At 35.0% G+C, this 14,228-nt stretch overlaps 2 protein-coding genes across 5 annotated transcripts in view; one reads left to right on the forward strand and one right to left on the reverse strand.

Moving 5' to 3' along the window:
* LOC111472748 (uncharacterized metal-dependent hydrolase YabD) overlaps positions 1–5,187 on the forward strand; it is a 7,764-nt gene extending 2,577 nt beyond the window's left edge. For 2 of the 4 annotated variants that reach the window (XM_023118389.1, XM_023118391.1), the window contains exons 2-9: positions 2,309–2,454; positions 2,544–2,617; positions 2,744–2,825; positions 3,363–3,413; positions 3,576–3,676; positions 3,793–3,946; positions 4,213–4,443; positions 4,867–5,187. In XM_023118389.1, coding sequence (XP_022974157.1) covers positions 2,311–2,454; positions 2,544–2,617; positions 2,744–2,825; positions 3,363–3,413; positions 3,576–3,676; positions 3,793–3,946; positions 4,213–4,443; positions 4,867–4,977 — 948 coding nt within the window. In that variant the 5' untranslated portion in view covers positions 2,309–2,310 and the 3' untranslated portion in view covers positions 4,978–5,187. Of the gene's footprint in view, positions 1–1,355; positions 1,474–2,308; positions 2,455–2,543; positions 2,618–2,743; positions 2,826–3,362; positions 3,414–3,575; positions 3,677–3,792; positions 3,947–4,212; positions 4,444–4,866 lie in introns of those variants that run through there. The other 2 variants (XM_023118388.1, XM_023118390.1) reach the window with 2 other exon arrangements.
* Positions 5,188–9,377: 4,190 nt separating this feature from the next.
* On the reverse strand, positions 9,378–13,986 carry LOC111472712 (light-mediated development protein DET1-like). Its single transcript, XM_023118335.1, has 12 exons — positions 13,915–13,986; positions 13,754–13,825; positions 13,548–13,686; positions 13,261–13,480; positions 12,932–13,160; positions 11,879–12,040; positions 11,687–11,755; positions 11,458–11,514; positions 10,509–10,589; positions 10,253–10,417; positions 10,133–10,161; positions 9,378–9,381 (listed from the first exon to the last, which is right to left on the reverse strand). Exons 1-12 carry the CDS (start codon positions 13,984–13,986, stop codon positions 9,378–9,380), a joined length of 1,299 nt encoding a protein of 432 aa, XP_022974103.1.
* Positions 13,987–14,228: the final 242 nt, after the last annotated feature.

Consider the following 14,228-nt stretch of genomic DNA (forward strand, 5'->3'; position numbering starts at 1 on the left):
CCACAGTTCCATAGCTATGAGTTTGGGAAATTGAGCAGGTTATAGAGAGTGGAAGCCTCCGATAATTTACATTCCGGAAAAAAGCCTGAGATTGAATTACAGGCGGCAATTTATGCGAATAAGAAGTTGAAGAGGAGAGAGAGACATTGTAGTGGTGAACGGAAGTTTGGAGAAGCATCCTCGTCGTCGTCGTCGTCGTCGTCGTCGTCTCCACCGCCGTCTCTGTTAGGGTTGAAGAGAGTGCGTGCGAATGCGCGCAAGCTCTATGCTTTTCAGTTTCTCGATAAGGTTTTGGGAATTTACTTATTTGCCCTTGTCTGTTTCTCATGATTTCTTGCGAAGTTAGAAAATATCAGAAAAGGTAAATAAAGTTTTAATTTTTTCCGTGTTTTAAATTTCTAAACTGATCTCTCGAAAATTTTAAAAAATAATTATATAATTATATAAATTTAAATTTTCTCACTACCCAACCTTAAATTTTTATAAATTTTAAAATTTTAATTTTACCTTTAATAAAAATAAAAAATTGGAAGAATTAATTTATAATTTTAAAAGGTCATAAATCGTAACAAAATTCGACCCATGTAAAAGGGTCGACCCATGAATCAAAATAGTAGAATAATTTATCACAACAAACTCTTTAGTCGATCTCATTGAGAGGTCAATGATGACTATATAGTTAACTTTTCACGTAGACATGCGTTATGCATGGTTCCCGACATCTTGGTTCATCCTCATTTAGTTCATTTGTAATTTATTCATAGAAGAACGGTAAATATAAAAAATTATAAAGGGTTATCATACAAACTTTGGTTGAAGATGGGGTTAGCCTATTTCATTCATAAAACTCGAGCTACACCAAAAAACAAATAAACGTAAACGTAAGAAACTATAAAGGGTTCTCGTATAAACATTTGTCTTGAATCGACTTCAATCAAGACGAGGTAAATTTTTTGTTTCGCTCCTAAAACTCCTAGCTAAGCTAAGCATTAGAGTTACGGTATGCAATCTTTTCTCCTTTTGCAGGCTGCATTATTTATTTCGAACAAATCTATTTGTATATTATCACGTGAGCATTATGTGCATTTTTCCTCTCTAAATTTGTCTGGTTCTGTATAATATAATGTTGATGGCAAAATATATACGCTTATATATATATATATATATTTTGTTAAAGGTAAAATAAAGAAATGATCAAAATAATTAAATTGAAATTAATAATTAAAAATGTGTCAAAATTTGGGGTCAAAATAGAAAAATAAAGAAAGTCGGGTACCGAATTGAAATTTAATCCTATTCCTATCCTCTTCCTTTTAAAAGCCCATTTAAAATGTTTCACATTATATTATTTGGTTATCGAGGTGAACTTCGCGGCAGCTTTGTAAGCGCGCGCTAAGGCGGTTTCTTAAACGAAGCTCTGGATCCATCGGCCGACGAGGTATTCGTAACTCCGGTCTCCGATATCGGCTTCAGGTTTATTGCAATTTAATTTTCGCTGTTCTTGTTTGAATGTTATTCGCTACGGTTTGTTTAAATCAGACGCCTGAATTGGATCTTTACTTGGACGCAACATTCTGCTCGTTTCGAAATTGATCGCGTTTTCGATTCGTTTATATGATTCGATTCGTTCTTAGTACTCTCATGATTGGATGACGAAGGCACTGTGTAGCTTTGCGATTTTTGTCTCTATCGCTCTCGAGTTTCTTAAATCGTCTGTAGTAAATGAAGTTGTAGGTTTTCTATGAGCAGGAAATGTTCTTGACGCACATTCTCGATGTGATAATTTATATTACGAAGATATGAATTGAAATGGATATAAGAGGCTTTTTAGTTGAAATCCATCACAATTGCGTAACGAAGGTACTGCGCTTGCTGCGCGGTCGCGGTTTTTCGTATGTATCTCGCTCGCTCGCTGATATTCTTTAATTTCTTAAATATTCATATGAAGCGGTAGTCTTAGGTTTTCTCTGAGAAGGAAATGTTCTCACGCTCTACGCTTTTTCTCGACGTGATAAATTACATTATGAAGTATTAAATACAAATGGATATAGGCTCTTGGATTTTAAGTTGAAATACTTTACAATTAGAGATTGAAGGTACTGCTCTTGCTGTGCTACTTTCTTGATGTTTTTTCTGCTGCTGATTTTCCAATTTCTTAAAGCTATATGTCAAGGAGGTTGTCGGTTTACTCTGAAGAGGAATGTCCTTGTGCATTTTCTTGAAAATATTAATTACATTTTGAAGAACCTTTAAGTTGAACTTCTTTTGTTGATATTCGAAGAAAATCTTCTTCCCATTGTATACGCAGGGATGTCTAAATTATCTGCCACACTGAGACTATTTGATGCACATTGTCATCTCCAAGATCCAAGAATATTTGATAAAGCACCTCAATTAATTAGCACAGCAGTGGATTCTGGAGTTCTGCGTTTTGCTGTCAATGGAATCTCTGAGGTACAACAGTTTTGCATCTTCTGTTATATATATTGTTTTCGGAATATGTGCTGCCTGCCTCTCATCTTCTTCTGTTTCTGAGTTCATAGAAAGACTGGCATTTGGTGAAGCAGCTGAGTGAATTACATCCTTGCATCATTCCATCCTTTGGTCTTCATCCCTGGTAACCACTGTCCATTTGCATACTTCACATCCCCAAAGTTTACATAGAAATCCGTATCAGTTTACTGCCATTACCACGTATTGGTGAAGTATATTGTATGACATACATCCAGCTTGCTGTATTTAGGTGTGTTCCTGAAAGAACTACTGGCTGGCTAGAAAAACTTAAGGAATTTTTTGAAGCAGTACCAACCGCAGCAGTTGGAGAGGTTGGTATTCATGGCCGAAGCTATATCCTGGAAGACCAATTTGATCTTCGGATATTTTATCATGAATTGAAGTTCTAAGTTTTATTTTTAGATGAAACACAGGCAAAAAGAGAGAAGAAATTGGGAATCGGATGAATTCTTTTTGCCGGAGAATTATTTTATTCATCTAGCTTGATTTCTGGAACCAGCTTAAGAGCATGTTTTGGGGTGATTTCTGAGAATCTGAAATTATTAATCATCATTGTTGACTATTTTTGTGGACAGAGAAAGTGACAGACACTTATAGTGAACCTTTGTTGCTATTGCATGTTACTAGTGCCTTCTCGTTCTTGATCATGCATATTTTTGTACGTACAATAATTTTTATGACGTGCTTCCTGAATTAACCTCAACTTTATTATTTTTGTCCTTTAACTATGTGTAGGATCTAGGGTGGTTACTCAAGGATTTTAATGATTAATTTGTTGTCTCAACATGTAGATATATCTTCTTAGTAGATTGCTAAATTCAGTAGGGCTCTAATATTTACATTTTCAGATTGGTCTGGACAAAGGTTCAAAAGGAAAGGAAATCAATTTTATAGATCAGGTGTGACCATTATACATTTTTTCTGTCTTGCTCAGTTTCTCGTTTACCTGTCAAAAAGAAATTGTAAGTGGTGTAAGAAGCAGATTTTTCTTCACTACTGCAATGATTTTCTTTTTCTTTTTAATGATCCCCAAACTGTTCTTGACATAAAATATACTGCAGGTTGAGGTCTTCCGGCAACAACTTGAGCTTGCCAAGTCTTTAGAAAGACCAGCATCCATCCATTGTGTACGTGCTTTTGGTGATCTCCTTCAGATAATGAAGTATGAGACTTTCTAATAGTTATATGTTTGTCGTTCATGTGACGTTGCCATTATCAGTCATGTCCCCTATTATTGATTGGTTTACATGCCTTGTTCTGTCATTGCAATTGCCTCAGATCTATGGGACCTTTTCCTGCTGGTTTCATTCTGCACTCTTATCTTGGATCTGCTCAGATGGTTCCTGAGTTCACCAAGCTAGGTGCTTACTTCTCATTTTCGGGTTTTCTCATGTCCATGGAGGCAAAGAAGGCAAAGAAAATGCTGAAAATGGTCAGTTCTTATATATATATATATATATATAGATTTGACAATCGTGGTGTATGTGTGTGTGCATGTAAAAGATAAGATATGTGCATGGAAAACAAGGATATAAAGAGAGTGGATTGGAATATTCTTCCGAAAGCCAGCGTGTCAAAAGAATCTCATCTTACTGGCTTGTATAACTGAAAACTTATAAAACTTCTATCTAGGCTGCACCATCGGAAAAAATGAACCCCCCAAATTCTCTTCATCTGTAACATCATGAATTTTTCCAGGTGCCCTCGGATAGGATTTTGTTGGAAACTGATGCGCCTGATGCACTTCCTAAGTCAAAGGTAGACTCCCTCTATTTTGTTGAAGGCGATCCTTCTCTTCCCGAATGTCTGAAGACCCAAGAACAATCTGCTGCCCAAACAGGCTCACAACAAAGTACAGTGCCTGGTTCTTCCACCGATGCATCGACACTGCCAAAAGGGACTCTCAATCATCCAGCAAATATCCAAAATGTACTTCACTGAATCTTTCACTTATATCTGGTTGATGGATATATTTACGTTCATTCAATATCATTAAGAAGTACAAGGGGCATGTACTGTTGGTCTAACAACTTAGCAACGCATGGCTCCATATATCAACAAGCTTAAAGAAAACTAGCATAACAGCTCTCTGCTGATCATAGTAGCATTTTATAACCAGGAACATTAGCTTGACTATTATTTAAATCTATGAGTATAAACTTTCTCTTACTCTTCAACATGGGAAGGGATAGAGAGGTAGAGTTGGCCTCAGCTGCCATCTTCCTCTTTGTTTAATTAAATTACATGCTGACCTTGTCTGGTTTTTAAAATTAAGAGTCCGTATGGCTCTAGGTTAGTTCAATTTCCATCATCTTTTGTAACATATTTCATCCTTTGTTCTTCTCTACGCAGGTCCTTGTTTATGTTGCATCTTTGTTGGACATCAGCAAAGAAGAACTTGCTGAATTGAGTTATAGAAATGCAGAGCGTTTATTCTCTTTCACAGGTCTAGAAACTTCTTAGTGAAGAGAGTCCAAATGTTTAGGTGATGTTTTTAACAACTCGAAATAATGCTCCTTATTGTTCCCTTATCACTAACATGTCACTTACCATCTAGCAATGAAACTTTTCTTGTGAAGAATAAGTCATAGGCGATGCTTTTATGGTGCATTTGGTGTTGTGTATCAACGACATCAAGAAATCATCTGTGGCAACACATGCAATGCAGGAAAATAATATTTCGGAGGTAAATGTGTTACCTAATATCCATGGATTCAAATATATGGATGACGAAAATGATTTATAGTAGGCAAATTGCAATCAACACGAAGGGCAAGGCGGGCGTGCATGCCATTTCAGAGGTTGATGTGTTAAACAGGTCATTTGATCACTTGCCTAGTGTATATGTATTCAAATTATTTTGAGTATATAGATGTGACGGCGATGACTATTAGTAGGAGCATTGGATTGATGCTGCTAGAATATCTGTTCAATCTGGAATATAAGGGTCACTGGATGGACAAAGAGATGAGCATACGCCAGGTAATTTATCTCTGAAGCTCTTCCTCTCTTTCCCTCTCCCAGAAGCATCATTTCCTTACCTCTGGTAAATTTGTTTGTCTGCTCTGCTTTTCACAGATGAAAAAAATTAAAAGAAAAAAAAGGGGGAATAGCATGGGGGCATAAAGTTCATATAGGTGATATTAGCTAGAAGTAAATGCATTTAGAATATGCTAGTGATACGGTCGGGCATAAATCCGTTTCATGTTTATATTGCTTAATATTTTTTCATCAAAATAATCTCTCTAGAATTAAAATGGAGGAAAGAAATTTGTCTTCGCTGTCTTTGTTCTATTAAAATGGAGACTTTATTCCTATTCGCACAGCAAATGCATTTTGATCGTTAACTTTTGGTTGTTGCTTTTATTGTTTATATTTAGTTGCTATTAAGTAGGCTTTGCCTTTAGTGATGTAGTTCAATATAAATGGCTATAATCTAGAGCTTTTCTGCCCTAATGTTGTAATATTGGAAACTTCTTTTGCAATCTAGAGGGGTCTTTTTTAAAAAAGGAAAAAAAGAAAAAAGAAAAAAGAAAAAAGAAAAAAGAATAATAATAACATAAAACACACACTAGTGGCAAGCCTTCAGAAAATATAAAAACTAAGGCACCTGCCTGACCAGCGTCCACATTACCCTATTATATGACTGAATTATGAACTCTCTAAGTAACTGATGATAAAATTTAGGAAGATTTGAAGCAGGTAGTGATCAATGGTCTAAGAAAAGAAAACAAGTTTCTTAGTTAAGATTTGTACAAGTAGTTGATTGTTTGCATTTGTGAGATTTCATATTGGTTGGAGAGGGAACGAAACATTTCTCACAAGAGAATGAAAACTTCTCTCTAATAGACGTGTTTTAAAAACCTTGAGATGCAGTCCTTGAACGGAAAGTTCAAGGAAGATGACATCTATTAACGGTGAGTTTGGGCTGTTACAAATAGTATCAGAGCCGGACACCGGATGGTTTTCCAGCGAGGATGTTGGCCCCAAAAGAAGGGTGGATTGTGAGATCCTGCATTGGTTGGAGAGGGGAATGAAACATTTTTTATAAGAGTGTAGAAACATCTTTCCAACATACACGTTTTAGAAACCTTGAGGGGAAGCCTTTAGAGGAAAAATTCAAAGAGAACAATATCTGCTAGCAATAAACTCGAGCTCTTACAGAATGTTGTAGGTTTGCAACACTAAGAACAAAATTACCAAAAGATAGGACTTATGGCTCTCAAGTTATTAATCATCTAAAATTTTAATGACACAGTAAATTAGGTTATTTATAGTCATATATGGGACCCAAAATGGCGGCAAGTTAAGTCGTAATGCCGGCAAAAGATATAAGAAAAACATTAAAGGAACGCTCAGGTCACATCATAAACCATGAGCAAAATACCCAAGGACGCTTACAAACTTACTCCAGAAGAACAGAGCAGAGAAACAAAGAAATTGCCAAGTAAAGATGTCTCGTTTTAGGAGCCTAATAAAATAAGGCCATAATGAGGAGCTCCTCATTTCTAAAATGTCCTTGCACACTTTTTTTTTCTTTTAATTCCTGGCGGCATTGAATTTTGTTGCCAAATGCTTCAGTATTTGTCATCGTCAGTCATAATCCCCATCCCATCATATGGTTAGAATCTAGAATATGAATCCATCACTGTTCTTTACCTTATTTGTTTGTTGGTTCAATTTCTTCGGTTGGCATCTTTAAGTGAGCACTTGCTGTGCGATTGGACTTCCAGGTAATGTGGTTGCTTTTATCTTTAAGTAGACGTCTATTTTTATTTTTTCGGATGGAACTTTTTTTTCCCATTTTTTATCCTGACGTGATGGGTGGAATAGAACAACTCTTATCATAAACTATAGTACACAAAGTTTTGAAATCTCATAATTAAAGCATATTTGATAGCCTTTTTTTTTTAAAAAAAATTTAGTTTATAGTATTAATCTTACTAATTTCTTTGTTTTGTTATTAAACTTTCGTAGAGTTTTGAAACCTAAAAGAGTAGTTATTTATTTGTTTAAATTTTGGTGTAAATTTTAATTTGTTTAGGCATTATATTTTGAAACTTATTTATTCATATAAAACTTTCGTGGGAACATGTCAATTACTAATTTGTACCACTCTGAAAGATCTCCGCTTGCCTGAGTTCATCCAAGTGGATTTTGTAAATTAGTAAGAATAGTTTCATTTTCTAAAAAACGATTTCCTTTTGCATTCTTTATATATATATCATATATTTTACAAACATATATTTTTATACAAATAATTCTCAAATCAAATTATAAGTTTGAACTTTCAATAGTATATGATAAATTTCTATGCTTGCATTTTTTGTATTTAAGGAAGTGTGTTTATTAGAAAGTCCTTGCCGCAATAGTGCTAATTTTATTAGTAGAGTATCTAATAATAAATGTAACCCAATAGTTAAAACCAAATATAGTTATAATCCCAACAATTACTACAACCACCAGATTACATGTTACTAAAATCCTTAGTAAGATAAGAGAGGGAATTTTGGGGGATGAAGAAGTTTAAAAATCATTAATCAAAATTAAGGTATGAGAAAGTCGCATCATATAAATGACTCGCAAAAGTAGGTGCATGTACAGGGTTATACGATGTACATAGTTTTCTTTTTAATTTATTTTTTATGTACAATTTGGTGTTTTAAAACGCAATTTTTTTTTTTTTTCTTCTTTCTATATTCATATCCGGAAGTGAATATTGACCACAGAAGGAAGCAAGTAGGTGGTGTGTTGGATGGAGAGAGCGAGCGGTAAAAAAGGATGAAAAAGAAAAGATGACACCCCTTTTGTTCGTCCATCTGTTATCCCACGTTCTGGACCTATTCCAATCACTCAACCCTCGTTAGCAACATTTCCTCGAAATTTTTTTAAATTTGTATACTCAATTTTTATAACTTTTTTGTTGTATCCAATAAGTTATTTGGATTTCTAAAAAAAAATCTAGTAGATATAAAGCATTTAATTTTGTATTTAATAGATTAAAAAAATTTCAGTTTTATGTCAAAACAAAATTGTTATTTTGAAATTCACAAACCTATTAGTACAAAATTATAAAATTATAAATTTTATTGTATTTTATGTTAAAATTTTAAAATTTTGTGCTAATAATAGGTCAACTTCTAAATATCAAAATACATATAAAATTTATTAAATAAAAAATTAAAATTTCAAAAACCTGTTAAACATAAAATTAAAAGCTTAAAAGATTTATTAGAATTTCAAAACTTATATTGGACACAAACTAAAACTAAAATTATAACCTAATTTTGTTTTTCTCAAATAACTCGTAAAAAGAAAAGAAAAGGTCGGTGTAAAACAGGACAAATGGAACCCTTAAAAAGAGTGCATTATAAAAAGAGAATTAGAGAAAGAGAAAAACATTAAAAAACCCTTTATCTTTTAAATTTAAAAGTGCCATTGAAAATTAAGAGGTTGAAAACCGGAATTATTTATCAAACCACCCCACCTCCCAAAGATACGGAAATAAACACAAATTTGTAAATAATTAGTGCTTTTTCCGGAACCTTAAAAAAAAAAAAAAAAAAAAGGAAACGAAGTGCTTTTCCCAAATATACTTTGAAAAAAATGTTTTACTTGACACAATTTACTTAAAAATAAACCATCGAGTGAAAGTAACGGACCCAGTAAGACGAGGATAGGGGAGTGATGATAATAATACCTGATTTAATTTTGAATCTGAGGGAATAAGGTGATCGCCTTAAAATAAACTTTATAGGATGATCTGTTGATTGTCTGTGCCGATCCGTTGCAGAAATCAACTGTTTAACACAAAACTTTGTGTTAAATTCTCACCAAAAATTTCAAATTATCCGTTGCAGAAATCAACTGTTTAACACAAAACTTTGTGTTAAATTCTCACCAAAAATTTCAAATTATCTCTTACTTTTTCAACCTTTGCTTCCAAAAAATAACGAACTTTCCACATCAACCAACCACGCCTCTACTGACCCGTGAATAAAAAATATCGTATTTTAGTAGCAAAATAGAAAGAAAACATTTTTAATATAAAATAAATGTGGCTAAAAAAATTATATGTGAAGAACAAATTTGTACGATATTTGATTATAAATGGGCATAAAAAGATAGACCAAAATCCACAAAATTACTTGGTCTCATAATCATTTTGTTTCATTTTTTTATTCTAAAAATTAAGCTAATAATCGTACTTTCACAGAAGAAATCCCAAATTTTGTTAACAAAATCTAACCTAGGCTAAAATTTGAAAACTAAAAAAAGGAAAAGCATATTTTAAAAACTGGTTTTATTTTTGGTATTCTGACTGAATTTGACTAGGAATTCAGTTTAGGGTGATGAAAACATGTGGAGGAAATAAGCCCATATTTCAAGAACAGGAAACTATAAACAACAACGATATAGAACGTTATAGAATGGGCCTATTATTTTAAAAACTTAATTTTGTTTTAGAAAAGACTAAAACTTCAAATGGTTCTCCAATCCATTTGAGGGTCTCAAGAGATTGAACTACGTGCGCCAAATGAATACTATAGCACTTAGTTACTTAAATTAAACATTCAAAAACAAATAAATAGAAAAGAAAACACGTTGAAATACTAACCTTAAAGATACCAGCATCTTCTTCACAAACTGTGAATGAGAGTCAATTATGCATGAGATTCAGTGAAAATAACAGATGCAAATGGCAAGGGAAACAGAAAAATGTATAAACAAGGTTCACCTGTGAATAGCTGACTGCTTTATTTTTCAAGCTTCTCAGTTGTTCTTGAGCATGAATGTTATTGGAGTGTGATGATATGAAATTCAAGCACAATGAATTTCTTGATGCTGCATGGAAGTGATTACAAAAACGCTCGAAAAGAAAGTAAATGTCGTCTGTTGAATTCTGGAGGAAGTATGGTATGAATTAGAAATGAAGGGGAAAATACTTGATAACAAAAAGTGTAGAAAGGGAGGACTGGGAAGCAAACAAACACCTGAAAAAAAGCAACAATTTCAGTGGTCTCCATGTCATACACAGCAAAAAATGCCCGGTGGTGATCGGCCATTCGTGAAACCTATAAATGTAAGAATAAAAAAATATTGTAATTTTTTTATCAATAATGTAAAGAAAAATTAGTCCCTCAATTTCCAAGAAAGAGAGCTATGATAATCACAAACTCATGAAAACGTGAGGGCTATAGCATCAATTAAAGTTGTAACAGAGTTCACAATTAGTGTACTTTGTTGGATAATGAAAGTCCCACGTCGGCTAATTGGAATGATCATGGGTTTATAATTAAGGAATAGTATCTCCATTGTTAATGAGGCATTTTTGGGAAGTCCAAAGCAAAGCCATGAAAGCTTATGCTCAAAGTGGACAATATCATACCATTGTGGAGAGTCGTGTTTATATAACATGGTATCAGAGCCATACCCATAACTTAATCGTGTCAATAGATGGGTAAATCCTCAAATGTTGAACAAAGGATTTCAAAAGAAAAAGGAGGCGAGTCTCCCCGAAGTCATAGTAAAAAATGACTAAGACTCCAAAAGAAAAAAGGAGTCGAGCCCCGATTGAGGGGAGACATACTTTGTTCGAGGGGAGATGTTGGATGATGAAAGTCCCACATCGCCTGATTTAGGGAATGATCATGGGTTTATAATCAAGGAATACTATCTCTATTGATAACGAGGCCTTTTGAGGAAGCCCAAAGTAAAGCCATGAGATTCATGAGTTTGGGAAGTCGAAGATTATAGTCTTTTGTCATCAATCTTGAAAATAAATTTGCAGGTGCGAATTACAAGCAAGCCTACTTATCTAGGCTTCTTTAAAGTAGGCTTAGTAGCAATAGTTCAATTTGGATAGTACTAACAGCTTTTTAAAGTTTTGGTTTACCCAGACCCTATTATGAAATGACGACTGACCGAGAAAAAAGAACTCACCCATCCATCTACACTACCAAGCTTGAGCAGTAAGTGTCGACGGTCCAAGAATTGTACCTGGTCAGGAGTTCTGTAAACAACTTGTAACACATCATGCGTGCATAGAACACAAAATAATGATAGAAGGGAAGGATTATGATATGCAATTCAATTCAGAACTTTGGTCAGCACAAAAAGATACAAGGAAAGGATTGTATGATTGTATTCCAACAAAAAGTGAAGATTCTACCTTCCAAATAATCAAGTCGATGTAGTCTTGAAAATGAAAGTAGAAATTCTTCGCCAAACACTGAACTCTCTGTAAAAAGAAACAGAGAAGCCAAACAAATGAATGCCTGAACAAAAATTCCAATACGTAAAATATGACGAAAATCAAGACAGAGACGGCTGAACTGGGATTTAGAAGTCGCATATAACCAACCAAGCGATGATCTGTTTCTTCGTTCCCTATTCGGCGGAAAATAAATGATAGCAACCGCTGTTTGAGGCCACTCAGAAAAGAATTGTCATTGGACGGGCTATGATGGTAGCCATTCTCAACATCACCCGCAAGCAATCTGCTTCTTTCAGCTACCCCCACATACTGTCATTAATAAGTTGAAAATTCATATGCAATTGTTCCATGGATGGAATGTAGGAACAAATGACATACATACACCGAGGGAAGGGTGAACTCAGTTAATGGAGTCGCTAAGTAGCAGGCATAAACTATCATATGAATGCTAATGAGCTACGAGCAGCAACTCAACCAGGTCCAAAAAAATTAGCAAAGAGACTAAACAGCAGTCCAACATGCACAATTTGAGACCTATACGACTGCAGTGCTTCCAGAAAATTACATAAGTGAAGAAACGGTTCAAATTTCCACAGAATACAAGTACACGAAGAGAGATGCTAATAACAGGAAACATGAACGATGATGATTAACATTTCTTTATTGTTTTTTATCTAGTCAAAGAATACGTTCAAATAAACAAAGCAAGTCTAATTAAGAATTATGTTCTTCTGAAACTTCAGTCCCTAGACAACTGGAGGAAGCATGAGCCAGAATGTAAGTAGGTGATTTAACTCGCCTGAGCGCTAGAAAATGAGAAGTTCATCATCTTCGGAATAAAAATATAGGGAAGAGACTAAAAAGCAGCCAAACATGCACAATCCAGAACAGAAACATGCAGCTGATACAGGAAGCGCCTCTAGAAAGCTACAAAATCGAAGGAACAGAAATCAGATGATAAATTGACCAACAGTATATAACATCCGCCGACGGAAGACAAATACACGAAGAAGCGTAAACCATAGAGAAGGTTTACAGGTTAAATATTATCTTTCAACTAGACAAATGCAAATATTCATATAGAGCGGAGCAATTAGTACTACTGAAGAAGCATGAACCATAATGTTACTCGCCTGAGTGCTAGAATGGAGAAAAAGTTCATCATCTTCACGACAAAAAGCGCCTAGAAATGTTACTCGCCTGAGTGCTAGAATGGAGAAAAAGTTCATCATCTTCACGACAAAAAGCGCCTAGAGCTCGTACATCAACAAGGTGGCCGGAATCTCTAATTTGAAGAATATGTATAATCTGGTAGCGTACCGATACAATCGCCAATAGATCATCGTAGAGAAAGACGCCCGTATTGTGAGCCAAATTCACAAAATCGTTGACAAACACCTTCGCGTCAAGAATTTCTCCATCCTCTAGTCTATCACATGTTTGGAAGTTAGAATACAGAGAGAAACTCCGTAAAAAACACTATCAACAAATTATATCAAACCGTAATACATAAAGAAAAAGGTACTCACCTCAGGAGATGAAACGTAATCTTGTCTATAGAAGGAATTCCCGGAACAGCACCACCGACGGCCGGAGCATCTTGGATTTGAGCAGTGGAGGTAGCAAAAAGCCCAAATCGGTTACTCTCCATGTAAATAAAGAAGTCCTTACAGATAAGCTCGTTGCAGGACGCAAGGGAGACGGAATAAATCAGGTTGAAAAAGCTCTCAAACTTCTGAGCATTGGAAGGAAAGTCTAGAAACGTATCAATTTCATCTCCTTTGTAAGAAAACGAGAGCCATTTGAGCATTGGAAGGAAAGTCTAGAAACGTATCAATTTCATCTCCTTTGTAAGAAAACGAGAGCCATTTTGGGCGGTAAACATTTAAATCGCGATGATTCCTGCTGAACGTAATTAGGTATTGACCGTCAACGGTAAACTTGCGAAAGGAATGGTCCGGACATTCAACGTCGTAAACCGTATGATTCGGAACTATATACGGTAAACTTGCGAAAGGAATGGTCCGGACATTCAACGTCGTAAACCGTATGATTCGGAACTATATTCTCATAGAATCGCCTAACACAATGAAACTACAAAAACAAAGCCGCAAAAATTAAGACGAACGAGAATAAAGAAAACGATCAAAACAAAAAGCATGTACAAGAATCGTAGTTCTTACGCTGGTTCCAGGAGGAGGAGTGGCGATTTGGCGATCGAAGATCCTAGCAGCCACATTGTTGCTTCTATACATTACTTAATTGAAGTGGCTCAGATTGAAGAAAAATTCATGCAGATTTCATGACCGAAGTCGAGTAATCGAACGGAGAGAGAAACACTTTATTGGAGTGGCTCAGATTGCAGAGAAGCACTAGCGGATTTCGACGAACGAAGACGAGTAATAGAACGGAGAGAGAACTGGGCGAGGGTTTAGGTTACTGAAAGAGAGGTTTGGCGATGGAATCAGTTGAACAAAGGGAAGGTTCTAGGACAATT

The sequence above is a fragment of the Cucurbita maxima genome, unplaced genomic scaffold (genome assembly GCF_002738345.1).
Source record: "Cucurbita maxima cultivar Rimu unplaced genomic scaffold, Cmax_1.0 Cma_Scf00085, whole genome shotgun sequence".
Lineage (NCBI taxonomy): Eukaryota > Viridiplantae > Streptophyta > Magnoliopsida > Cucurbitales > Cucurbitaceae > Cucurbita > Cucurbita maxima.